Source organism: Branchiostoma lanceolatum, chromosome 6 (genome assembly GCF_035083965.1).
Source record: "Branchiostoma lanceolatum isolate klBraLanc5 chromosome 6, klBraLanc5.hap2, whole genome shotgun sequence".
Taxonomy (NCBI): domain Eukaryota; kingdom Metazoa; phylum Chordata; class Leptocardii; order Amphioxiformes; family Branchiostomatidae; genus Branchiostoma; species Branchiostoma lanceolatum.
In genome coordinates, this window is record NC_089727.1 from 1296745 (window position 1) to 1324414 (window position 27670).

General features: G+C 41.2%; 4 protein-coding genes across 4 annotated transcripts; 3 read left to right on the top strand and 1 right to left on the bottom strand.

The window, feature by feature from the left end:
• Positions 1-1092: 1092 nt before the first annotated feature.
• On the top strand, positions 1093-1463 carry LOC136436105 (mitochondrial import inner membrane translocase subunit Tim8 B-like). The gene has a single exon (XM_066429840.1). It carries the CDS (start codon positions 1188-1190, stop codon positions 1461-1463), a length of 276 nt encoding a protein of 91 aa, XP_066285937.1. The 5' UTR covers positions 1093-1187.
• Positions 1464-1859: 396 nt separating this feature from the next.
• LOC136436103 (mitochondrial ribosome-associated GTPase 1-like) lies at positions 1860-3555 on the top strand. Its single transcript, XM_066429838.1, has one exon. The coding sequence runs from the start codon at positions 1860-1862 to the stop codon at positions 2808-2810; it is 951 nt and encodes a 316-aa protein (XP_066285935.1). The 3' UTR covers positions 2811-3555.
• A 382-nt stretch (positions 3556-3937) lies between these two features.
• On the bottom strand, positions 3938-8260 carry LOC136436104 (mediator of RNA polymerase II transcription subunit 7-like). Its single transcript, XM_066429839.1, has 5 exons — positions 8067-8260; positions 7240-7445; positions 6320-6447; positions 5502-5642; positions 3938-5339 (listed from the first exon to the last, which is right to left on the bottom strand). Exons 2-5 carry the CDS (start codon positions 7432-7434, stop codon positions 5129-5131), a joined length of 675 nt encoding a protein of 224 aa, XP_066285936.1. The 5' UTR covers positions 7435-7445; positions 8067-8260; the 3' UTR covers positions 3938-5128.
• A 157-nt stretch (positions 8261-8417) lies between these two features.
• On the top strand, positions 8418-26504 carry LOC136436102 (tyrosine-protein kinase Tec-like). The gene is made up of 20 exons (XM_066429837.1): positions 8418-8566; positions 10514-10682; positions 11948-12064; positions 12755-12862; positions 13057-13141; positions 13700-13843; positions 14778-14869; positions 16209-16360; positions 18010-18075; positions 18503-18557; positions 18729-18805; positions 19199-19326; positions 19538-19612; positions 20075-20246; positions 20638-20726; positions 21192-21325; positions 22358-22422; positions 22915-23033; positions 25188-25345; positions 25818-26504. The coding sequence occupies exons 2-20, from the start codon at positions 10659-10661 to the stop codon at positions 25893-25895; spliced, it is 1938 nt and encodes a 645-aa protein (XP_066285934.1). The 5' UTR covers positions 8418-8566; positions 10514-10658; the 3' UTR covers positions 25896-26504.
• Positions 26505-27670: the final 1166 nt, after the last annotated feature.

Genomic DNA, 27670 nt, shown 5'->3' on the forward strand with positions numbered 1-27670 from the left:
GAAGTGATATGATAGGATCTTAGGTATGGCTTGTGCTAGGTGTTCTTATTATATTGCTTGATAGTTAGGTTGATATATTTGGTTCAGAAACTAGTAAGCTGTGTAACGTTATATCATTGAACTGCTTTAGACATGTTTACTGTAAACCACCCCCACGGACACAAATCGATCCAACTACTATCCTTCATTTTCTCAAAAAGCTAATGAATTATGATGGATTAAAGCTAATGCGAAATAACCAGCGGGGATTTGTGATGCAATTTAAACAACGTTCAACATTGCTCTCATCTACGTTGTTAGTATGTTTGCAATGTATTGTAATGAAATCACTAATATTTACAACTTATATCATTCGAGTTAAATTGACTAGTTTACACTAGGCATAGGTTATAATCCGGGGTAACTGATCTGTTCTTGAGGTTGAACAGTTTTTTTCTTTCCTTGTTTACGTGTGCAGAAAATTAGGTGTGAGAAAATATGGTGCTGACGATATTTTCGATAAATTTAATTTCTATTTTTAAACAGAAAAGCGCAATATAAAAGTATAATGTCTGCCTGTTTGTCTATTTCCATTGGTTTCGACTTGTGAGCATTTTGCTTGGCAAATTTGGACGCCAAAACTTGGTTTCATATTGCCCTGGAACCTATTTGAATGTTTTCTTCAAGTTGCCAAAGCAAAGGAAAAGTGACGTTTTATCTGAGAGACAGTTGGCCTATTTTAGTTAACAGGGAAACATTCTTTGAAAGTGAAGAGTTTTGAAGAGTTGAATACACCAAAACATCGCGTAAATGGCAAGAACACTGAAGTACATTTGTAAAGATATATTTCCCAAGTTGTTGTATGACACACTAGTGTCGTCTGCAATTATTGTACCCAGAATCCCCTTCGCTTGAATCCAGGCTAAACTACTCTTGAAATGTGGTACTTTTCGATAGTAATATTCATTATTACTCCATCAAATGAAGTCTATGATCTATCGATTTTATACAAATAATTCTTTGTGTTATTCTTTAGTCAATTTATTTATATATTTTACTTTTATTTTGTTCTTTTTAGGATGTACGATGATTTTTGGATCCTCCATTAAAAGTGGTCTCTTCCACTGTCCTTCCTGACCTCTTGGCCATCTTGGAAGACATCGCCTTGCTCGAAGTCGACGCCAGAAGACGCGATCTCTCCTTCAGACATGAATAATCCGGGCGGAGACGAGACAATAGACCCCGTCCTGCGTCAGATGATCCAGGAGGAACAAGTGAAGGCGCAGTTCCAGGCTCAGGTCCACAACTTCACCGACAAGTGCTGGGACACGTGCGTGGGCGACTCCCGCCTGGGGAACAAGCTGGACTACCGCACCGAGGCCTGTCTGCAGAACTGTGTGGAGAGGTTTCTAGACACGACCATCAACGTCACCAACAGGTTCACTCAGCTGCTGCAGCGGGGGGCTACAGGCGGGATGCACTGAGCTGGGGAGAAGGAAGGACGCCCCCCTCCCCACCTTGACAGCGTGTCTGCAGATAGACTGTGACAAACTCTGTATTGAGGAACAACTTTACTTACTGAGCATTCTAAATCACTTGTATATCTTTATATAACTTCCTTTATTAAAGGGAGGACCTCACATCCTGGTCAGGTTCACACAGATACTGTAGCGGGTAGTGACAGAACTGAACTGAGAAACAGCAAGGACGCCCCCCTCCCCACCTTTACATTTTGAGCTTTAAAAATTCCCTGTATAATTTTGTGATTCTTTGTATTACTCTACCAAGGGAGAGGCATACTTTTCAGTATGACTTGAAGGACTTATTTTACTTTATGCAGTGTATGTTCTGGGCGATTTTTTGAGGAACTGTGACAGAAAATGACGAGTTCTAGGGTTGCGAACAAGTTTCGCACAGCGTTTAACTACAAAGGGTACGAAGTAACGAGATGGTTCCCCGGGCACATGGCGAAAGGCCTGAGTAGAATGCGGCGTCAGCTGAGGCAGGTGGACTGTGTCCTGGAAGTGCACGATGCCAGGATCCCCATCTCGGGACGGACCCCTCGCTTCCAGGAAACCCTGTCCGTGCGTCCCCACCTGCTCGTCCTGAACAAAATGGACCTCGCCGACTTGTCCAGGAAAAACGAGATCGAGGAGAAGCTAGGTCGGCAGAACGTCGAACACCTCACCTTCTCCAGCTGCAACTCCTTCAAGGACCAGGACGTGAAACAGATCATGCCCAAGGTGATGGAGATCCTGTCTTCCTCCCCCGAGTACCACAAGGAGGAGGATGAGGACATCACTCTGATGGTGATCGGGATCCCGAACGTGGGAAAATCCTCCCTCATCAACGCCTTCCGCCGGATGTACCTGAAGAAGGGGAAGGCCACACCTGTGGGGAAAGACCCGGGAATCACGCGAAGTGTCCTGACGAAAATCCGTGTGTCAGACAGACCGTCCATCTTTCTACTAGACACGCCAGGCGTGCTTTCCCCCAACATCCCAGACGTAGAGACGGGGTTCAAACTGGCTCTCGTAGGGGCAATCAAGGATCACCTGGTCGGGGAGGACTTCTTAGCCGACTACTTACTCTTCCGTCTGAACCGTCATGAGAACTTCCGCTACGTGGAACACTACGGGCTGCGGGAGCCGTGTGACCAGGTCATGAGGGTGCTGGGGCACATCGCCGTGACGATGGGGAAGTCACGCAAGGTCAGGATGGACTCAGGCACGGGCGCCGTCATCGTGCACCAGCCCAACTTCCAGGTCGCCGCGCTGCAGTTCCTGAGGGACTTCAGGCAGGGGGCGCTAGGGCCTGCCATGCTCGACTGAACAGACAGGGGGCGCTAGGGCCTGCCATGCTCGACTGAACAGATGGGGGGGGTGCTAGGGCCTGCCATGCTCGACTGAACAGATGGGGGGGTGCTAGGACCAGCTGTGTTGGACTGTACAGGCATCAAAGCAGCAGGACAAGGGGAAATTGTTTTACATAGATTAGAAAAAGTAGAAGCAAACAGGACTCTTTGTATAATGGCATTGATTGGATCAACTGTTACTGATGGTTTCTATTGTGTCAAAGTCATATCATACTGATTTTGTCATAAGGCAATCCATTATCATGATTTGCAGGCTTAAGATTAAAATTACATGTAGTATTAAGTGAAGATGTTTGTACCTGATTTTAGGACATCTCAAATGTCACCATGCCATATACCCTTAGCATCAGAACTTCCAAATGTCTCACCAAAATCATCCAAGGTTTAATAATGTACTCAGTGGTGTGTATGATTTCAAGGATTGATATGTCAACTATCAGTCAATAACATCGTATTCTCATTAGACAAATGAAGGGGAGGTAACAAGCATTACTATGGTGACTTCTTACATTGCCAGCCAGACATTGCCCTCACCAAGTGTTTATTCTGTTGTCCCTTCCTAGTAATTCCATGTCATTAGCAAAGATAAACTAAAAGTACTTGGAGTTATAATTGTAGCTGCTAATAGTGGTAAATGATGCTGAGTCCAGGGGCTTGGGTAGCAGAAACTGAAGTTTGAAATACAACAGACTGATCATCTGCATTGATGTTTGTGCACTTCATTTGCTTCATAGCATGAGTGTGGGATAATGTTTCATTGGAAAAAGGGCCGTAGATATGTCTTGTGTCATGGGCACATACAGGTCCTAGGGTTTTACACAGGCATGAGCGAGGTTTGTTATAGCCTTAGAAAAGCTACAGTAAGGTTTGATTGAAAACTTTTGAGGTCAAATCCTTCTCCTAGTAATAACTAGCCTGAGTACCAGCCTTTTTTTAGCTTTCGTCCGCTCCTCACGATCTGGTAGCTGATTGTGGGGAGCGGACAATAGGCTAAACAGGCTGGTACTCAGGCTAAGTAATAACCTAATAAGATCGATGAGTTAAGAACAAGACAAAGTTGTATAAAACGATCCCAATAAAAGCTTATTTTGCGACACCATTTATTACCAAATCAGCTCAAGTCTAGGAATTAAGAAAACAGGTTTGTAAGCCGTGGCCTTGTTACATTTGGTCCAGTCAAGGACATGAAAAATCTGGATAATGTCCTTGGTCTAGTTGGCATGAAATCTAGCAGTTATGCTAATGCCCATTCCGCTTTGCGTCTCCTTTGCCTTCAAGGCACCTAATAAATAGGTGATATTACTGGATACATCTACATGTATGTGATCAGTATGTACAGGTGAACACATCCTTCATATTGTTCACTGACTGCTGCAATGGCCCAGTAGGGACATGTAGAGAACTCAGCGAGTCCCTTGCTGTGGTGCTTGCACAGTGGTGTGGGCCAGTGAGAAACAGATATGGACCACATGGCCTTACTGTTCATGCTTCTACTGTTCATGCTCCTAGTGGCCCGCTTGACTGTGGGTCTTGGGGAGGGGGATTAGTCCCTGGCAGTGAGAAACTGGGTAACACAGGCTATGCCAAACATGGTGTAGGAATGACTTAAACTCACTGGCATCAGTGCAGCAGTAGTCCACTTACTGATTTCCAGTCGCTCCTTGCTTGAGACCTATTTCATCCCTAACATTAAAAGTCAGAGTTGTTAGGCTCTCAACTGTATGCTAATACAGTATACTTGTCAAAAAGGGCTAGGGGAATTTGCCTGTTCAATGAAACTGTATGATCTGTACATATCGTTTTTCCTGTTACGACCAATGGAAGATCAGCTCGTGAGCTAACTAGATTTGGGAATCATACTGACAATAGTTATTCTTATATACTTAATTATGTTGCCAAACATATTCAGCTGTTCATCATGACTTGATGTTGTCCACAATGCTTTTCATGAATCTGTCTTTCCGTAGTCAGACCGGACACAGTATGCACGGCCCCATATGCGTTTTCATAGCATGTGTCTCTTGCCTACTCATAATTCCACTGTCTGCTATATGGCCTATGAAGGCTATGATGCAAATCTACAAAATCGGACAGACTTCTTGTTGTGTTGGAGGTTGGAAGTTTAGAATGTTCATCATGACTTGATGTTGTCCACTATGCTGTACATGACTCTGTCTTTCCGTAGTCAGACTGGATACAATATGGCCTATGAAGGCTACAGTGCAAATCTACAAAATCAGACAGACTCCTTGTGTTGGAAGCTAAGAATGTTCATCATGACTTGATGTTGTCCACTATGCTGCACATGAGTCTGTCTTTCCCGTAGTCCTCGTCGCGTTTGCTCTGCGAGATCCCCGCCTGTCTGTTCAGCTCCTCCAGGTCCGGCTTGATGTCCTCGCTGTCAGAGGCGCCCCCTATGTCCTCGGGCATGGACTGCACGCACTGCTTCAGCATGTCGATGACGCGGTCCAGGTGCTGCTGAAACCTGGGGTGGGGAAAACAGAATCATTGTATCATGCTGCAGTTCTTACATAATCTGCTAGGTGGTACTGCTGCATAGCCAGAATGCAGACCAGTGGTTAGCAAGTGGTGGTTGAGGAATTGTTGTTTTCCTTTTAACACTACAGTTAGGCACATCTCTACAAACCTGTCAGCCGTCTCCAGCCTCTGTCGTTTCTGCACCTCCATCATGACCCGGAGAGTTTCCCGCGCCTGGTGTGGCCGGTACTCGTTGATGAGGTGGTGCATGTGGATGAACAGCAGGTTCAGGTCGTCGATCTTCTCCTCCCTGGATGCAGCAAAATGTGAATAAGAATGAAGAACTTTACAACACTACTTTACAAGACACTGCCACCTGGCTGCCATGTCTGTAAAGCTTGTGTGAAACAGCGAAGGGCAGTTACACTCTTAATGTGATATATGTAACCAGGAAGTTTATGGTACATGAAGTTTATATAACATTCTGCAACTTATGATTCACTGTTGACCAAGTCACATGTTCTATCTGCATAACGTAACGTCACAGAAGGATGGATTGCACATTTCTGGACAAAGACTGGAGTCGGTCAGTCGAAAATATGGGTAAGTCTCATTTTTGTGTTGAAAGTTACCGTTCAATTTTGCTGCATTGTGATGTCTACCAACACCGGTAAACTTTCGGTAAACGGGGTGTTTGGTGACTTGATGAGGATGTCCAGCCTCAGTCTAAGCCCTACAATATGGATACAGTTACAGATACAGATACATAAAACAAAGAGTGACCTGCGGGGCGTGTTTGGTGACTTGATGAGGATGTCCAGCCTCAGTCTAAACTCTACAATATGGATACGGATACATAAAAAAGACAGTAATTATCCACTGGACCTGCGCGGTGTGTTTGGTGACTTGATGAGGATGTCCAGCCTCAGTCTAAACCCTACAGTATGGCTAGAGATACATAAAACAGACAGTAACTGTCCAGCAGACCTGCGCGGGGTGTTTGGTGACTTGATGAGGATGTCCAGCAGGTCCAGGAAGTTGACCAGGATGGAGTGGTTCAGCTTCTTCAGCTCCAGCTTGTGGTCAAACTTGTCGGGGTGGAGGCGACGGATTCCCTGCAGAGGAAGGCAGTGTCATACTTATAGTAAATTATACACGTACATGTTCTTTCTGAGCCAGTTGTTACACAGTGAGAGTTCTATTCAAGAAATGACATATCAAAAGTATTTTATTCTCATCAGTTTGACTTACTAGTAAGCAAAGGATAATTTTAGTTCATCCCAAGGACATCTGTCTCTCTCTGTCTCTACTTGCTCCATCCAGGTGTAAAAACGGGTACATTACTTCAGTTGGGAAGGTAAAACTGGTGGTGGAAGGAGAGGCTTAGGCTCCACCTTCTAAATACTTCAACTTCAAATACCCCTAGATGACACCGCGAGGGGCAAAGTAGGGGGAGGAGGAGGTCCCAGGCTAAGCCCTTAAGTACTGTGCCCTGGACACTGTGGATAACAACCCCCTGCCTCTATGGCCTCAACAGCGCCTTTGGTGTAATGGCTACCATAAAATGATAAAGGGGATTAAGTCTGAGTCTGAAATCTTTGCTTGTCTTCTTATAATTAAGTATTAGTGGTCTTCAGACAAGTTCACAAGTACTAGTAACGAGTAGCCTGGGTGCCATCCTATTTCTACCGGGGCTCCTACACTCGCCTCCCTCAAAAAATAGTCTGGGATCGCTGGACCCGCTTCCGTTTGGAATTCGAATCAGGTAATATTTTTTGAGGGAGGCGAGTGTAGGAGCCCCGGTAGAAATAGGATGGCACCCAGGCTAAGTAACGAGTACTTAATGGAAACAGCGGGTCTCTCCCTCCCCTCACCTGTTTGCTTATTTGTTTGTTTGTTTGTTTTACCTGTGACTCCAGCGGGCGGATGATCTGGTCGTCCACCTGGTAGTCGCTGCCGAACATCGAGTACTGGTCTGTGATTGGTGGGGGCGGCGGGGGCGCCAGGCCGCGGGAAACGTTCTCCGTCGTGTACTGGCTGACAAACTGCATGGGAGGGAGGGGCATGGCGCTCACCCCAGCCTCACCCTCACCTTCTGCCATCTTCTACAGTTCTGTGATGAAAAATTAAAGTTTAACTTTAAGTTCATCATTTCAAATTATCATAACATAACTCTCTCTCTCTCTATCCAATTTAACGTCTTTTGTTCCCCATCATCTGGGGGTTAGACGTGCTTGCACATGGATGGGGAAGCCCCAGAACTCCTCAGCAAGTGCAAGTCCTTTTTTGTAGCAAGAGTTTTTACGGCTGGATGCCCTTCCTAATGCCAACCCAAAACCTACTGCTGGGCTTAGGACATTTTATTCACCATTAGTTCTTAAATATATCTCCCACTATCTTAAGTTCTTAACTTCTGAAGCAATGTGATGAAAGATAAAAATCATTTTATACTTTCAAATCATTTGCACCTTCTTTGAAAAAAAAATTCTCATTTTGCCCTGGCAGTCAGTAGCAGAGGCAAACACATACTCAGCATGCGACATAGTTTAAAGCTATGAAGCTAGATATGCGATAAGGCTGGCGTTTTATGATTTCAATATGACAAAGGGTCGAACAAAACAAACCCCCCACCCCATATTTCTCATGCAGGTCCGATTGCCGTCACATATTAATTATACGTCACTATTGCCATCTACGTACTAAAGGTAAGGAAAGTAGGACTTAAATAACGTACCTTAACTTCTAGAAGATACAAGAAAGTTGATAATTCTGCTACAAATTCGAGGAAATCGCCCCCGATGAGATGTGTTTTCAGCGTTCTCGTGATTTTTTTCAAGCGGCCGCCATGACAGTATCGGCTGAATCTATTTTAGATAAAGGGGTGTTTCTTATTATTTTTGCAAAACCATGTTTCTACGCACAAAATGGATTTTATTTATGAGCAAATATAATTTATTATTATTATGAATCATTCATTTCTTACATTACTAGGTTATTCCTTTAAAACTGTTCAAAATATTAACATACAAGAATTGACAGAAAAGTTCCCCATTCAAAAAATACTCCTTTCCACAAATTGACCAATCGGACGGGAGCCTGAGAAAGGGGTGTTCATTTCCAGGCAGCACATTCAGACACGGTAACTTGTAACTTGTAGCTCGTGTTTGTGTTTTCTTAATCTCTCTCCTGTCGCCGCCTGGGCTTCCACTGATCCTATTTTAATCCAGATTACAGGTAAGACTTCATTCTTACTTCTTTACCTGTCCAAGAAGCTAAAGAAACGACCCTTCCAAGTAGTTCTTCCCGCCAAATTACCCGGAAGTAAAGGTCTGCAGGAGTTGTGAAAGCTCAAAGATCGGATATATCATTTGATTTATGACTGTTAATCCATGTTCAAGAAATATCTAAAACTTGTAGTAGTAAAATAACTTGCTATAGCTGATATAGCAGCTACAGCAAAGAGCTAATACATAGCTAACTTGTTAGACTTTCAGAGAAATTTTAGCCAAGTTTATTTGTCCAGAGCAAATATGCAAACTTTGCAAAGACTTGTTAGATCTATTGTTAGCTTCCACACAGTTTAGTCAGTGCTTTAGATTTAGATATATAAAAATAAAGGACTAAAAACTATAAACAATCTTCTGGGGTTCACCAAACACTTACTCAAAATGACTCATGGTCAGTCCTTAAAACTTTCTTTCCTGGAATTTAAGACAGCTGCATTTCCTTGAAGGTTTCCTGCAGGGCCAAGTTCATGTCTGAAGTCTGCCAGCAATTCACTGAAGGGTTTCAACTCTCTCATGTCAGATTTGTGAATCATAAGTTGTTGCTGATATCATTTTAAACTTCGTGGTACTAAATTCAACCAATGAGCAAGGTACAAACCAATGAATTTGATGATGATGATGAATGAGCAAGGTTAGATTCATGCATTCTTCCTCTCAAGATACTGTAAATGTATCAAAGTTTGCCGCACTCAAATGCACATGGTTTTTGACATAATCTATTGACAGTAAACTTAAAACCACCAAGAAAATGCTTGTTCTGTCTTCTGTCCGACTACTACCATGATCTTGCAGTCTCAACTGTGAATTCTAACTGAAAGCCGCCGCAAACACTCTATTTTCTCCACTCTTTTTCTCCACGGTTGATGTGTGTCCACTAAAATTACAACAACAAAAAATGACCATCCCTTTAACTTGTGATCTGCTTTATTTTGCGAAATGATACTTGATTCAATTGCCTTTGTAGTGACTTCCCATTTAGCACAATAAATATCAAAGATAAAAGATAAAAGCGGCCCTGACAGTGGAGAACACTCGTCTTCTGTTACTTAACCTCCAGTATGCTAATGTAACCCTTTGGTACCAAGTTTGTATTGCTTATGGGGTCATGCAGCAGGGAGAAGGTTATAATGCTCTAGAGGGAACTAAAGCTTAATTACAATACAACTTATAGAATTACAATATTCATTATTGTTAGATGACTTTGCAAGAGGTGCTAATTACTATTTCTTAATTCAATCCATACGGTTTACATTAGACAAGTTTTCCAGTGGTATAGATTGCATTGGAAATCATTATATTTCATTCCTGCTGAATGCCTAACCTTCACAAACAGGACTTTACACAATTTAAAGGTTTGGAATTAAATCTGGACTGCCCTAGAGCTACAATTGTACAAGCAGCCTGCACTCTGACCTGTTGGAATGTTCACCTGACTGCCCGCAGGTCTGCACCAATTACTCTATTGTTAAGACACAACAATCCAGATCGTCCGAACTTCCTGTTGAAGTCTAAGTTTAACTTTGAAGGGGAACTTCCGAAGTGTGTTTGGCTTTCTACCAGCTATCCTTTGCTTAGACCAAACGAAGTTGACATGATGTACAAATCCTCTGCATGCAGACCCCAATATTTCTTTCATGGAAGAAAAAGAACTTTATATAAACACCAGCTTTAGAATAACCTGCAATGCCAGCTCAGTCTGCTAGATGATGCTGTGACTCTGTGATAAGTCTAGACAAAGATACACATCGGACAGTGCAGAAACCAATTACAATTACGAAGTAAATCAGATCGTATGGAGAACTAGCATTATGTAAAATGGTTGGTTTGAAAACTTGACTGTCATCAGTCCATCGTTTCAATCGAAACTGATTGTTTCCCTTTAACTTTTTCCTAGAAACACCTGCTTGAGAATTTTCGATAAGGAAGAGAGAGCCTCCTGCATGTAGAGATCACAGACCTGTAGGCTGTCTCCGGTGTTCTTCCGCTTCTCAAGGCCTCCAGTTCTACTGCAGAAGCTGACAAGTTGAACAGTTAACGTTATGGAGAGCAGGGATGAAATCAAGGTAGGATGTCACTCACTCACTCACTCACTCACTCACTCACACACACACTCACTCACTCACTCACTCACTCACTCACTCACACACTCACTCACTCACTCACTCACTTACACACTCACACATTCACTCACTCACACACTCACTCACTCACACACTCACTCACTCACTCACTCACTCACTCACTTACACACTCACACATTCACTCACTCACACACTCACTCACTCACTCACTCACTCACTCACTCACTCACTCACTTACACACTCACACATTCACTCACTCACACACTCACTCACTCACTCACTCACTCACTCACTCACTTACACACTCACACATTCACTCACTCACACACTCACTCACTCACACACTCACTCACTCACTCACTCACTCACTCACTCACTCACTCACTCACTCACTTACTCACACATTCACTCACTCACACACTCACTCACTCACACACTCACTCACTCACTCACTCACACACTAACACTCACGCACTCACTCACTCACTCACTCACTCACTCACTCACTCACTTACACACTCACACATTCACTCACTCACACACTCACTCACTCACTCACTCACTCACTCACTCACTCACTTACACTCACACATTCACTCACTCACACACACACACTCACACATTCACTCACTCACACACTCGCTCACTCACTCGCTCACTCACACATTCACTCACTCACTCACACTCTCACATTCACTCACTCACACACACACTCACACATTCACTCACTCACTCACACACTCACTCACACACTCACTCACTCACTCACTCACTCACACACTCACTCACTCACTCACTCACTCACTCACTCACTTACACACTCACACACACACACACTCACTCACACACTCACACATTCACTCACTCACACACACACACTCACACATTCACTCACTCACACACACACACTCACACATTCAGTCACACACACACACATTCACTCACTCACACATTCTCTATCAGATTTATCGTCTGTTGGTCCCCTATCAAGTCATGAGGGTTAGACGTGCTTGCACATAGATTTCATCTACTAGTACGATACTTTTATATAGACCAATAGTTTGGAAATGTACAAATATAATTATAGTAGTAAACAATCTTGATGAACATTTGTATGATCTTACATTCTTAGACTACTGTTTCTAGTGCTGTGTTTTTATCAATTGTGTACCCTTTTGCTTGTACCCAGAGTAACAAGAAGTATGAATTGAATCTTCCTGTAACCAAAAGAAAACGTTTGTTTCAGGTTTCTCTGATGACGAAGAGGAACCTGGGGAAGGGGAGGATCCCGAACACCGACTACAAGGACCGCGTCTTCGTCCTGACCAGGGGAAAACTGTCGTATTACGAAGGAAACCTGAGTGTAAGTGTTAATTATGACCACACAATTGCAAAGTGTCTGCAGGTATTGTACCACACAGATCTGTAAAATTGCAAGGAAGTGGAGCCAAACAAGTATAGCTGATTTATCTGTAAATAGTTTCCTAGAAAAGTTACAAAGCCTAAAAGGCCCTGATGGTGTTTAACACTCTGAGGATTGGTGCATGACCTGATGTGGGAAGGACCTTTCCAATGACAACATACACAGTGTTCTCACCAGGATTGTTTCACAGCATAGGGGTCAGGTACAGTACATAAGGCCAACTTTGCGAGGCGCAAGTCACTCACGGAGTGCCAAAGATATGATAACGGTTGGGAGTCTGGCATCTTCCCGCACAAAATTTTGAAGTTCATAACCAAATAAGACACTATTTCCTGCATTTTGAGGGAGAAATTTTGTGCAGTTTAGTTTTTCCTCTGTCACATCCTCATTCTAAAGCCAAATATAAACTTTTTATAAGATTTATGAAGGTTCTTCCCAGAAAGAAACACCCCTATGCTCCAGATCACAGCATCGGGGGTCCAGATCACAGCATCGGGGGCCCCTATATATATGCTGAAAAGGCCTGGCGAGAACACTGCATACATGTACACTTGCAAGTTGCTATGAACTGGGGAGTATTGTTGGCCATATCCACTATTTGACTTAATCACATATTTCCTGCCCTTACAGAAACGAGGAAAGCTAAAAGGAGAAATCCCCCTGTCTGCTGTCAAAGTTATAGAAAAGGTTGATGATGATTTGCTTCCAAAGGATTTTCCAAAGGATAACTGCTTTCAGGTAATACATGTATTATGTTTTTTATCTATTTGTCTTAATGGTAGTCCCTTCAGTTAACTGAGTAACTGATTTCCAAGGGAGCCCTTACAAATCATAAAAAATCAGGATACACAACTTAGCATAAACTGATATGTCCTGGGCTCTCTGCCAGGCTGTGGCCAGGTCGAGTAAAATTACAGTGCTGTATTTTGCAGGTTTGTTACGAGGACTCGCTGACCTTGTACATCATGGCGAATGACAAACAAGAACAAGAGGAGTGGGTCAGTCTGATGCAGGAAGGTCGGTTACAGATCTATCTGTCACCTCATAAACTACAGTTCAATAATAGCCTAGCCTCCGTACCAGGCTATAGACCAGCTAGGGGTGTAGAGTGTTCATCTTGTATTACATTTTGACCAGGTCATTAGAAAAGCCTTTAAAAAATGGTACAGAATACTTTCTCTGCTTATAGCACTCAGTACTTCTATACGAGAAAGAGTATGATAGCATTTGAACGCACCACTTCCACTGACTAGCCCTCTGCTTGTTTTCTAATATGGCACCAGTTTTCAATCATGGCATTAGCCTCCATGAACTTCCCATTAATCAACAAATGTGGCAATAAAGAACTTGGAAAAACAGTTTGTTTGAGAGATCTCTAGTACAGCACCCCCAGGTATGCACAGTTTAGATATACAGATGGTGGGTAAGTACGTTGACTGATGATGATGATTATACTGGGGGACATTGGGTTGGAGATCTCTTAAGATGCATTGTTTCTGGGTAGCAGATAGATATGACCTGGCAGAATTACCCTCAGTAGATGTTGCTTACCAAATGTGTCAACATTTCTTTCAGCTTGTAAGAACAACAATGGTCTCCTCCCGATGTTCCACTGCGGAGTGTGGCAGGGTGGCCAGTGGTCCTGCTGTAGACAGGTGGACAAGAACGCGCCCGGCTGTAAACCGGCGTTCACCCAGAGATCGCCTGCTGACAAAGAGAGTAAGGGACTCGGAGGAACCTAACCCTTGTCCTACTTGCATTTTTTATGCAATCTATTTCATCAATTTGAATTCTTTTTTTTTTTTTTGCAGTCCATTTCATCAATTTGATTTCTTAATCAGGTCATTTTTTACTTTTTCTGCGCTGCTGTGGCATAGTTAATTCTGAATCAGCATTTGGTGCATTTCGCTTCTGTCTGTTGCATTCAGTTGAAAAATTATAACCCCCGACCCGTACATACACAGGACCCACATAAAGGCTCTGTAATGTGCAACCCATATATATATAGGGGTCTCGCAGGACAAGGGTTAATTATATATAAGATTAAAGAAAGCCTACAAACAATTGGCACCTTTGAAGGCTTAGGAGTTTGAGGCAGAGTGTATTGCAGGTAGCAGAAAGAAATTATTTTGATCCTCGAATGTTCTTACTGGCTTATGACCAGTACAGTGGCTTTGTGAGATTGTGCACTTTGCATTTGGTATGTCTTGTGTTTGGTCTGAGGCCGAGTCATACCAAAGACTTTATATTATAAAATGGTACATGTGAAATAACGAATGCATTCTCAACTTAGCACTCAGCATTCATTGCAAATATGGGAAAGCCCCACTACCAGTAGACCAGCCCAGGCCCCCTGCTGTAGTGCTAGTTCAGAACAGAGATGGGTGCTGCCATATGCACAATATGGAAGGACTGTTAGGCCTCCGTCGGTCAGTATTGACCATGGTAAAATCCTAATTCACAACAGCCCTACAGCATCGATTATGGCTAAACAGCCTATACGAGAATGGCAGTCTCTGCCACAAAAATCACATCTGTAAGCTGACTCAGTTCTGTTGCAAAGCTCGGAAGGACTGCCAATCTTAAATTACTTGTTCTCGGTGTGTTCTGAACTTTAACCTTCACTTCTTGTTGTTTGTGTAATACTATACAGATGGGAGCAGCACCACAAACAACCGACGGCCAGGCAAGGTAAAAAAGGACCCCCTCCCCGCGCCTCCTGTACCAGTACACGCAAAGAGGCCGGTAAGGAACCGAACAATCGTTAAGAGCCATTTGTTTAAGCTTTAGCATACTGAAGTAACTGTTTGTTTACCAAATTTCTAAGAGTCACATGTTTAGACAGCAGGGAGAAGGTTAAGCTGTAAAACAGTATGTTGGCAAACACAGCATATACCACCATTCTTTACAACAGCAAACACTTACCCGCATTCTTAGAAGTCAAAGTCAAAAGAAACAGCCTGGGTACTTGCATATGCAGGCCGTAACACTGGCAGGATGTTTGTGTGAATTCAGTTGTCATTGAATTATCCCGGGCTTAAACAAGAGTTCAACTTTGGAAAGAATAGTTCTCAGAATCAGGATTTGCGTCATGTCTTCCACTAGGCTGAGCCTTTTGAAGTGGGATTGGACATAGGGACGTGAGCCAAGAATAAAGCAGAAAAACTGGTTTCCTAATCACCTACATTGTACATTACAATACTCAGTCAGGTAAAGTGTTTAGCACAGTTGTACTTACTATAATCAGTGCTAGAGAGTCATATAGGCACACAAGCGTTTTGGGAGTCAGAACAGTCTGCTTGGAGTCAGCCATGTTTGCCTATAGGAACAGGTACAGGTACTACAAGTACACACAGCCACAACAGGTGAGTTGATTAATAAATACTAGATAAGATGGTAGGATGGAAAGTAAACTGTACTGAGTGATAACTGTTGTTGTACGGCCAATAATGAATGGGTTTTTTGTAAGTAGTAGTACTTTATGTTATATATGGGCAGCCATGTTGGTTGGGTGTCTGATATTATATCTAAAAAATTTACAGGAATGTTCTTTATTTTTCTACACATGAAGTTACATGAAGATAATCATGCCATCACTTACTAGTATTGTGGTTCTTGCATTTTCCACTTCCTGTTGCATGTTTTCATGCCGCTCGTCTTTGTGAGGCAGTCTTGCCCTAATCTCCCTGCTGAAGACAAGCCTGCTGGACGGCCCATTTTGTACTGACATGTCAAGGGGTTAGGCAGCAGGGAGAAAAATAAAGTGTCTGCTTTTAAAATTTTGCGAAATGTTTAGACACACAACGTTTGTAACAAACACTAACTTTTATTCTATATCCTTACGTTTTCATAATTATTACATCGTCGTAGTACTACGCCTAGAGCTTAGATCCATAGCTGTTTTGATAATAATTACAGTTAATGTTTTTATTTTAAGTGTTTTCTACTAACAGTATGTAAATGAGCATGCAATTCAGCCTTAAGGCTGCCATATGCTTCTTAAGTTTGTGCAATAACCCAATCTCAGAAAGGAATCTAGATGGTGTCATTTGAAAAGTGCACACAAAACCCTGTATTTCTGCAGCTCCCTGCCCCCCCTCCCGCCGCCAAAGTGGTAGTGGCCGTGTACGACTACGAACCGTCCCAGCCGGGTGACCTTGAGCTGAAGAAAGGGGAGGAGTACACCATCACGGACAACTCCAGGACCCACTGGTGGAAGGCACTCAACAGGGAAGGGTCAGTCTCAACAGTTTGTTTGTTGTTTGTTTATTTGTTTGTTGCATGTATGATTATGGGCCTGGTGCAGGAAGGACTTGAATCAGTTAGGGCTGTCCCTCATTTAACTTTCAATCAACAGGGATGGGACTGTACAAACTTCTCGGCACCGGTTTGTTTTCAAACCTGTTTTTTTTGCGTTTCGGCGCATGCGCGCCGGAACGCATTGTCCTGGCTTTTACCTTCAAGGAAGGAAGCTTGGTTCAACCAAGGAGGTTCCTTGGTTCAACACTGTGTCGCACACAATAAGACCTTATATGGCAATACGTTCCCAAATCCTTGTATAGCCGTTGCCTTATATGGCAAGAGAGCACGAAAAGGCAGGCAGGCTAGATTTGCATGTGACACAGGAGGGCGACCGCATGTAACTGCTACAACTGTTCGGAAATATCATTGCATTGTGGTTTCGGACTTTGATATCCTGAAAAATGACCATATTACATCTATTCCACAAGATTGCAGAAGAAAAAAAATGATTTCGTCAAGAAAACGACCAAAAATCGGCATAAATGATACCATATAGTGAGGTTATAGCATTACGTCCAGAGTGACTAGTTACGTACCGCAGCTTGGCCGATCTGGCAACGCGAAGCACTTCGGACCCAGAAGATACGGGTTCGTGTCCGTGCATGGATTTTTTTTTTCTTTTTAGATATTGAATATCAAAAATATATATTGATATTATATTAATCTATCAATATCATATTTATGAATGTCATTCTTTTTCATTAATAAATAAAGAAATATTTTATATTTGTTATTTTTAAATATTCATTTAATATATACAAGGCCTTTGTCTTATGAACAGGACTTCATAGATTCCAAACCCGGCATTCGAATTTTTCTGTTCATTGTAATGGAAAATACCGTGCAGCGGCTCCTATGCGCGGTAAGATGATTCTTGCAAAACACTCGCCACTAAACTTCTATCCCCGATGTAAACAGAGGCTCTTGATGTTGTTTGCAAAACAGCGATTCTTTGTTACAGTAGCAAATGCTCCATTGTTCAGTATCGACTTCATTCAGACAACACGGACGTGGAAAGTGGCGCCCCTCGGCACAAAACTATGGGAATTTTCATGAATTTTAGCAAAATTACCCAGGAAAATAAGGAAGAAATGTTGTAAATGCGGAAACCAGAATAATACGGATGAGGTAGCTGTTGATTTGTTTGACATTTGGTAGTCATTTTAGATAGAACCTTAGCTGTTATGAACTTCTATTTCACTTAATTACCATAGTGCTGATGATTCAATGGTGCTTTTTCAAATTTTATGTTTTATTGCGTGCCATGTACATAATTACATTGATAGCTTTTATAATGAGCCTATTATACATTTTACAAATAAGTACAAGTTGTAGGCCAAGACCAGCTTTTTCAAAAGCACTTAAGTTAAGTGACGTAACTTCAAAATTGCTTTCCCCAATCTGCCTTTCTCTATTAAAACAGTACTCATTTCCCAAAATGACAATTTTTCTTATAGACTGAACAGCCCTTGAGTGACTTCCTCTGGCAGATTTTACTTCAAGTAAAGGGAAAAGACAATTCACACTCATAAACGTAGCCGAAACGCCAGCTTTTTTTAAAAGCTCTTGTTTATATATTGAAGGGTTCAAGGATTCATTCCAAGCAACTATGTCCAGGAGAAGACGGAAAAGGGTCTCATAGGAGAAGGGTGAGTGCTTTTAAACAATAATGCTAAGTACACCATAAACAACTGAATGTTGTGCAGTTTGTGTGTATGGTGTCGCTCTTGAATGTGACAACTCTAAGTGCACTGTCAGTGAGAGAATGGTATGTGGTGCATGTTAAAGAAATGTATCTTAACACAGCATTTCAAGTAGAATTACCAAATTTCTAGAGATTAGAAGAGACTAGAAGTTGAAAATCAGTCTAATGGGAAAGTTGGATTGATAAGGATTTGTTATACCTCCGTTATACCCATAATGCACTCTATATACATATGTACAGCAAGATATCTAGTACATGTTTTTGGTTGAGATCTTGGCTCAAATGTAATGTTGTTAAGGAAATATCAATTTTTTTTCAATTTTTATTGAGAAAAAATAACTATCATGATTCTGTTGTTCTCTCCCTGGTAGGTGGTACTGCAAAGACATGTCCAGACAGAGGGCAGAGGCTTTACTAAAACAAGAGGTCAGAATTTTCCCGATTCCTGTATTTCTGTCTTTCTACACAATCATGTAGCTGCAATCGCTCTGGGGAAGGTGACAGACGGTCACCGAAATGTCAGCTAGGTAAAAACCTTGGTTGTGTACAAAGAACTTTATCCACTTAGCAACATAACTGTTGTCTGCCTCTCCACAGGACAGAGAAGGCTGCTTCCTGGTTCGAGACTCCACAGCGAGTCCCGGCACCCTGACGGTGTCTGTTCTCTGCAAAACGTAAGCAGGGCAAATTTCTCTGATGAGTAAACAGCTGAAATGTTGTATTTTTTTAATGGTACACGGAAAGTTTTGGTCTGTTCCACACAGCAAACAAATCATTGTATCCTTAACTGATGTAAAAAATATTTTTTTTACTATGACATCTTCTTCACTGTATGTCAATGATTTAGCACTGAGGCAAACCATCATTGTCTTCCACAGTATGTTGCAGTCCGGTGCACCCCCTCCCATTCACAATCTCTTCAAGGTCTTGCTTGTTTGTCCTTTTTCCTTGAGTCATTGCTTGTCCCCCCTCTTCTTTTTTTCCTGCTGTACACAAATGTTAGAAAATACATCTGGTCAACAATCATAGAGAATCTTGATCCATTTATTTCTGTATCACTACTGCAGCCCTCAGACGACCGTCCGACACTACCACATCAAACAGAACCCGCGCGACTCCAAGTACTTCCTGTCGGAGAAGTACACCTTCCCGACCATCCCCGAACTCATCAACTATCACCAGCACAACGGCGGAGGTACGCCTTTTCTTCTGCACATCACGGTTTGGCGTCTAGACCATACCAAGTTTCATTTTGTCTTTCCTTGCTTGTTGTACATTTGTACATTTTCCTTTGTAGAGCAACATATTCTTTGTAACTAGTGCAACACTCTTTGAATTAGAAATTCATAATTTACTATTTAATAACAGTTTAAAAGTTTAAGGTTGATATTGTTAATGTTTTTCAGGCCTTGTGACAAGGTTACGATTGCCGCCGGCAGCGCTGACAGGATACGCACCCGCAACCTTGGGCTTCAGTCAAGGTCAGCCTCTTGGATGTCTATTTCTATTTCTTATTCATGAACAACAGGACAAAAGATCTTCCGTACGAATCTTATCTTGTTGGTGCTGTGTTGTTTTCCAGAAAGTGTGAGACATCGGGACTGAAATGATTGATTGGTTGATGTATTGATTGGTGTATAATTGATTAATTCGCCAAAAATAGTTACTCAAGCAACAAAGTTACTGGATAAAATTTTGAAACAGTCACTGTTCAAAATTTTATCCAGTTGCTTGAGTAACTATTTTTGACGTTTCTTACTACCTGGATGTCTAACCTTCATCAAAGTATTGATAGATTGTTTCCAGACAAGTGGGAGATCTCGTCGACGGAGCTGACGCTGATGAAACCCCTCGGCAGTGGACAGTTTGGCGTTGTGCGGCTGGGGAAGTTTATTGATTGACTTATTGATTAATTGATGTATTGATTAATTGATTGATCACAGATAAGTGGGAGATCTCGTCGACGGAGCTTACCCTGATGAAACCCCTCGGCAGCGGACAGTTCGGCGTGGTGCGGCTCGGGAAGTTCCAGGGGCGGATGCTGGTGGCTGTGAAGACGATGCGGGAGGGCAGCATGTGTGAGGACGACTTCATTGAGGAGGCCAAGACCATGACGTGAGGATTCCTTTGGAGTTGTTGCTTGTTTTCATGGCATTAGCCATGAGGCCATGGTAATTTGATTAATGTATGGATAACATCCGCTCACACATTTTTTTTCATCTGTTTCAGAAAAGAAAAAGGTTTTGAACTCCGTGAGGATGACTTTATCGAGGAGGCCAAGACCATAACATCAGAAATTCGTTTTGGCATATCACATTATAGTGGCATCAGTGTAACGGTTAAACTCAAAACCAATAGGTCCCGGGTTCAATGCTCACCATGCCTGACGTTGTGCCCTTTTCAGAAGTCCTCTGTTTTCACCTTGCGCTCTTGCTTTTGTTTTTGCTTTGAACTGTTAAAGGACCACTGACTGTTATTCATGAATGTTTTGTCAAACTGTTTCCAGGAAACTGCAGCACCCAAACCTGGTCCAGCTGTACGGAGTCTGCTTCAAGGAGAGGCCGATCCAGATAGTCACAGAGTACATGTGCAATGGTGAGGGCTGCATTGCTTCCACTGTAGAAGTCCAACGGGGAGTATCTCCACTAGAAACATAGAAAAAAATCATTGAGCTGCTGATCCTTGATAGCAAGAGTTTTGTAATATGTAATGAAGGAATTCATGTGAATCATAATATCATTGCCCCACCATGCATGGCCTCAAGGTACATGCATGTAACCTGTCAGGCTGTGCCACCAGGTGTTACATGCTCACCTGTTGTTGCAGGTAATCTGTCAAGCTACCTGAGGAGTAAGGGACAAGAACTTACGGAGGACAGGAGCCCGTTGGTTGACATGTGCCAACAGGTGTTACATGCTCACCTGTTCACCTTTGTTATTCCAGGTAACCTGTCGAGCTACCTGCGGAGTAAGGGGCGAGAACTAGCGGAAGACCGGAGCCCGTTGGTTGACATGTGCCAACAGGTGTTACATGCTCACCTGTTCACCTTTGTTATTCCAGGTAACATGTCGAGCTACCTGCGGAGTAAGGGGCGAGAACTAGCGGAGGACAGGAGCCCGTTGGTGGACATGTGCCAACAGGTGTGCTCCGGGATGGAATACCTGGAGAGGTCCCAGTTCATCCACAGAGATCTGGTGAAGGGATCCATTATCTGTTTCTTATATACAGTCGGTGTAAGGTCCCTGGTCTGTGTGCAGAGGTTATGTTTTTGGTGTGTCTTGATGTTTGTGTTCTTGTACGTCTGTAGACAGGGCACAAGGTAGATGAAGGTCAGACATCCGATAATAAGATTTGCTAAATGACAGTTACTCAAGATACTGGTTAAGAATTTGGTAACTGTCAAGGTTTTCATAGTGCACTAGAGTGACAGGAAGTGGTCGGGAAGATGGTGTCTCTACAGAGGTCTGAGACTTAGGGGAGTGGCAGGATGTTGGGTTCAGAGGTGGTAGAACTAGACTAAGTGGTTGATCAGAAATACAGATATTCCATTTGTGGTATGGAATTCTAGTATATAATACCTAGAGAGAGCCCAGATATAACCATCTTTTTATCAATATATATTTTTTTTTCTATATTTGTCACCTATTTATCATAAGATTTTTTGCACAATCTGTTTTTTATTCGTTGGTGTTATAATTCAAGAAGTTGATTTTGGATTTATTGATGATTTGGAATTTAGCTTTAGAATATAGCTACAAACATGTACATGTAGTAGAGATGCTTGAAAATATACCATAAACCAATGGCATGTTTTATAAAGGTCAATACTATATGTAACCTACTGATGACATTGTGATGTGTATTAAGACTTGTCATCATGGTAAAGAAAGCATGCTCTTTCAGAATGATTAACATTATGAAATTTGGTCTTTCAAATGACATTATGAAATTTCAAATATAACGTTTTATAACCATTTTAGAGTGATGAGTGCTGAAAGCTAGTGTATTGTTATCTTGACATTTAGCCGGTAACAATATTGTTTTCATATGTGAGAAAACTCAAAGAGCTTGAGGAGATGTGACATAATGCATGACAAATTGATTGATTGATTGGTTGATTGATTGGATGATTGATTGAATGGTTGATTGATTGATTGCAAACGCAGTACGTTTTCACAACTGTATACAGAACCAGTTGGTGAATCAGATGAATGCTATTTTTACAGGCCGCCAGGAACTGTTTAGTTGGAGAACACAACATCGTGAAGGTATCAGACTTTGGACTGTCCAGGTTAGTGCTTCATACAATGCTTAAATAGAAGTGATATTACTAAAAAATGAGAGTTGTGAATAATGATTGAATAAATGTCTGTTACATGAACTGTACTATGTCTTACAAATGTAATTCAACTGTGTCCCCTATAGCTAATAAGGCCATATTAACGAAACAGACTTTTATCAAGGCCTTCTCAAGAATGTCTTGAACACCTGGATATCTAAGGTGTGCACGCCACAGGAATTACTGAATGCTGCATTTGATTTAGTAGATTTCTTTAAAAGAATTATATTGCAGACAAAACTACACGTCGTGTTGCTATCGGAAAAGTCTTTTAGAATAAGGTTATTTTGACATGAAGCATTAAGCATCCTGTCTAAAGTGGCCACCTGTTAACTACTTTTTATCGCCACTTTGAACGGTCTATTATGAGAAACTTTAAGTCAGCACACATTTGAAAAATGCACATTTTGATGATTTTTAATCAGGCACTTATTTTTATGTCAGGTATGTGTTGGATGATGAATACACCAGTTCAACGGGCAGCAAGTTTCCCATCAAATGGGCATCCCCAGAGGTCCTCGAGTTCTCACGCTTCAGCAGCAAGTCAGACATCTGGGCTTTTGGTGAGAACTTTCACTTTACTTTCACTTTTTTTAGAACAATTGATGTTTATATACTAGGCATATGGTGAAGGGTTGACATTAGTCAATCTAAGACCATGCACGGGAATTTCATTTTTGGTTTGAATGGAAAGTCTGTACCTTATCATGATACACACAGTTTTAGGGAGTGGATAAAGTCAGATTCAAATTTTCCTTAAATGACTGTTTTCATCACAATGTCATTTTTACTGTATAATGTCTGACAACCAAAGAAATGAATTGATATCACCTGAGAATGACATGTGACAAATAAACATATGCGAACGAGATATGAAAGATTGAATATGCACCATTTTCATTTATATTGCTATATTTATAATATATATTCATAAGCCAAACCGAACAATAGTGTACGCATAAACATCAAATAGATCAATAGAGAAGACATTTGGTACATTTCTATGTTATCATATCTGTTTGTAGCATTGCAGTTAGCCTACGGGCATGAGTTTTGCAAAATTTAATGAAGAAGTCATAGTTAGATATTAATACTGTACATGACACATTACTTCAATTGCAAGACATTCTTCCCACCACCCTGAAACATGTCATAGTTATGATCCATGATTCATGTGTTGAAATGTCAGCATGTTCTAACATCCTAATGCCTGACATTGGAGCTTATAAAGAACCCCTGCCTCTAAGTGGTTACTGAACAAAGATGGATGATCCCCTGTTCACTGGATTTGAAGAGAAGAATTTGTTTCAATTCTTGAAACTGTCCTTGACTTTCAAAGTCAGGAAGGACAAAAGACACTGGAAGATTCAGTAATTTATATTATATTTTGTACCAATAGATCTTTTGTTTTGCCATGATTTGTCTATCAAAATGAAAGCATTCATTAGATTTCTGTGGTCGATTGCATATCAGAAATTTCACAATGCAATGGTACGGTAGATCAAGTTCATTCCAGAAATTCTCTACACAGGTTTCAATTGCTGTATCCTAATCCTTATGATTTATCTTCTCAATTTTTATGCTGCTAAGGCTTTCCTCTAAAATCCCAGCTGTGATAAGGTTTGTTTCAACATTTTCTCTTAATAAATGCTTGTGATTCTTTCTTTGTTTCACATTAATGATATTGCCAAGTTGTCTCTTCCTCTAATAACTTCTGACCCAAACCTTGTATATAGCTCAGATTTTCCTTACCTCGGGTGTATATCTTGACTTGCGTATATATACTATGTTAAAGCATCTGACCCTCTTGCCCCAACCATTGCTTCCCCGAAAACAAAACTGAATCAACACACAGCTAAACTGTGTTCCAACACAACAAAGAAGTATCGTCAAATTTTACAATGAAAGACTGACAAGCACAACCAACAGATTTGAATTACCAATCAAAGCGGTCACATGACCTCAAAGACATCAGCAATTGGTCAAAAGTGCAAGAAGCTCATACTCCCCAACTCGGTCTGTTGAGTGATGGTCAGTGTTCCCTGACAAAGGCTGACAAATTTGTACATGTGTTGGAACAAAGTTTAGATGTTTACTATTATGTTTGTCTTTGTCTTGTCTTTTGTCTTTTAATTTCGCACAGGTAAAAGAATTTTACATACATATGACATGTATGTATGTATGTATAGATTAAGTAGACCTTACGAGAGTAGCTGTACTTTTGTTGTGTCAATAAAGATTGTATGTATGACAGATCAATACACATAGTGCCGGGGAAGGTAGAGACCAATGTGGTCTATAATATTCCATCCCCATTTTTCAAACAGAATGAATTACAATGATAAATTAAGATATAGAGAAAAAAATAACAACTTAATATCGTAACAAATAACAAATCAATAACTAATAATAACAATAACAAAAAACAAGATCTAAATTATTATATATAAAGAAACAATTACCTAACTGAACACAGAAAAATTACCAACTAAATAAGCAAGGAAACAATTCGATAAATAATAACGATGCAAATAACGACAAGCATATATAACAACACAAGACAATAACACAAAAAATGCACCCAGACATGCAGGATATAAATGAAAAACCAAAGAATAGAAGGTTAAGCAAAGGATTGATTGTTTAAAATGTTAGCCACCAATACAAATGAGCCCTTTCTCTCATACCCTGTACCTGTCCTTTCCTGTTTTCACCAGGCATCCTGATGTGGGAGGTGTTCACCCTTGGCAAGACCCCCTACCCCAACCTGAACACGACTGACGTGGTGAGACAGGTGACTCATGGGAAACATCTGGACCGGCCGCAGAGATGTCCGCACGGCGTCTACCGCATCATGAAGCAGTGCTGGGAGAAGGTGAGAGGGTCGCAAAACACACAAAAAACACATTTTTTCTTTCAAAAACTTGGCATAATGGTTAGGGTGTTTGGCCCACAACCCAGAGGTCCTGGGTTCAAATACCTGACATGCCACCGATGTACCACATCATGAAACAGTGCTGGGAGAAGGTGAGAGGGCCAAACACAAAAACACACAAATAAAACTTCTTTCAACAACTTAGTGGTGTCGTGTTGTGAACTTGTCATGACCTGATGATGATGATGATGATGATGATGAAGATCAACAAGGAAAAGTTTGCACCTTGGAACACAATTTCAGGGAGTTGATATGGTCAAGTTCAAGTTTCCTTCTGTTTACATGTTTGCCTCTTGCTTCATTTTTACTTAAAAATGTCTAAGAAGCAAGGAACTACATGTAAATTGGTGTGGCATTTGATGCATAGAAGAGACCACACTCGGTGACACCTTGTCCCGTTTCCTTACCCCAGGACCCAATGAGAAGGCCCACCTTTAAGGATCTCCAAGGCCAGATTGAAGACATTCAGGAGAAGGATTATTGTGAGTAAGGCACAGTCTCCCCTCACCTGCCATCAGATCAACAGTGCACCACTCCCAAACGGACTGTATGGAGAAACATCTTACACCTGGCCTGTGTGAACAGGTCAAGACACAGTATGTTAAAGAGTGTCAAACTTGCCTCCAACTTTAGCTTCGTTACGATGATTAATGGAAAATTATATAATGAAACGTGCACCACTCCCAAACAGACTATATGGAGGAAAAGCTTACAGCTAAGCTGTTTTAATACATCAATTTAGATATAGTAATATGTTAAAGAGAATGGTGTCAAACTTGCCTTTTCTGGCCTCTAGCTTTACCTTGATTATGATGATGTTTGGAAAATCATATAATGTAAATTTACATTTTATACAGGTAGTCAGAGGCATATATTTCAGACCACTAATAGTTGTATGATTGTGCAACTATTATAGAATAATGGGGAATTGTAGATTTAGATGTATATACTGTACCAACCTCATCTAATCTTACTGGTATCCAGGTATCATCATACGCAGTGTTCTTGATTAAGAAAACGTTTGATAGATAAGCTATGCTTTCACAGAGTTATCCTGTTGCATGTTATAAAGCCTTCATTATATAGGAACTTTTGCTATGATCTTTCTCTGACGTATGACTTCAATGGGGCCAAAGGTACATTTGAATGCAAACTATTACAAAAGGTCAAACCTGGTTCACCCAGCCACCTGCAGCCATAAACCACATCAAAACACTCCCATCCAATTTTGCATAATATTAGTTAAAATACCCTCTTTCCTGGAGCAGGCATCCCCAGTTATACCTGTCCCGCTATTTTTTCCACAGTCCCTTGCTTGAGTGGTCGTTGAGACCAGGTTTTACTGTATTAGCAAAATGTAAGAAGATAGATGCTGTTTCAGCTATGTATATTTTAGGCCTGAATAACAGATTATGCCAGTGCTACGGCACCAAATATCTACTAGAGGGTATTAAACCAGCACCTCAGTTATACATGTACTTGAGACACTATATTGCACCTAGTGCATATCAATATGCTATATGCACTTTTGTGCATCCAAAGTTTAAGCTTTGCACCTAGCTTTTTGATGTGTGGACTGTAGGTGCTCCTAGATAGATGTTTGTGTAGGGTTATGTACATTAAGGCACTGTTATTAATTGTACACTAGTATACAGCATATTCTTAATATTGAAGTGTGATAGTGAAACCTATGGTGTATTACTTGTGAAGTCAGGTATAGTATGTTAGTTTCAAGTTCTGAAGAGAGGCAGTAAGGTTTGTGATTCTGCTTTATCTTTTGCTGTGCTCACAAATTTTGTCTGTGCACCCCAAAAATGTATTTCGAGCCCAGAATATTGTGCAAGAATATTTATCTTCTCAGGCTATGCTTTAGCTTAATATTTACATAGGAAAGTATCTCATGTTAACATTATGTTATTGTCTCCTCGTCTCATGTCATATATAGGGAATTATGAGATTTTGTATGTATTTTGTAATCTAAGCTGCTTTCATACCTATATCTATGCAAATTTTTTACTATATTTCTCAACATTATTTCAACAGATACATTTTTTCAACATGATTTTTTATACTTCCATTTATATAGCATTGTTCTTTATGTATGATAAGAATATGTTATAACTTTGACATATGTAAGCCTGTTATGTAATGTCTGTATTGTTTGTAATCAGAATTTTATGTAAGAGAAAATGTATACAACTCGGACAGTAACAAGAGTATCAACAGATACGACAGATGAATATGATACAACAATGCTTAACTTTA

Excerpts from the sequence above, each read along its gene's own strand:
- LOC136436105 (XM_066429840.1), top strand. The coding sequence starts at position 1,188 with ATGAATAATCCGGGCGGAGACGAGACAATAGACCCCGTCCTGCGTCAG.
- LOC136436103 (XM_066429838.1), top strand. The coding sequence starts at position 1,860 with ATGACGAGTTCTAGGGTTGCGAACAAGTTTCGCACAGCGTTTAACTAC.
- LOC136436104 (XM_066429839.1), bottom strand. The coding sequence starts at position 7,434 with ATGGCAGAAGGTGAGGGTGAGGCTGGGGTGAGCGCCATGCCCCTCCCT. Across the intron at positions 5,643-6,319 it reads TCACCAAACACCCCGCGCAG|GGAGGAGAAGATCGACGACC; the intron begins GTCTGCTGGACA and ends TGCTGCATCCAG. Across the intron at positions 5,340-5,501 it reads AGGCTGGAGACGGCTGACAG|GTTTCAGCAGCACCTGGACC; the intron begins GTTTGTAGAGAT and ends TCCCCACCCCAG.
- LOC136436102 (XM_066429837.1), top strand. The coding sequence starts at position 10,659 with ATGGAGAGCAGGGATGAAATCAAG. Across the intron at positions 13,142-13,699 it reads GGTCAGTCTGATGCAGGAAG|CTTGTAAGAACAACAATGGT; the intron begins GTCGGTTACAGA and ends CATTTCTTTCAG. Across the intron at positions 23,034-25,187 it reads GTCAGACATCTGGGCTTTTG|GCATCCTGATGTGGGAGGTG; the intron begins GTGAGAACTTTC and ends TGTTTTCACCAG.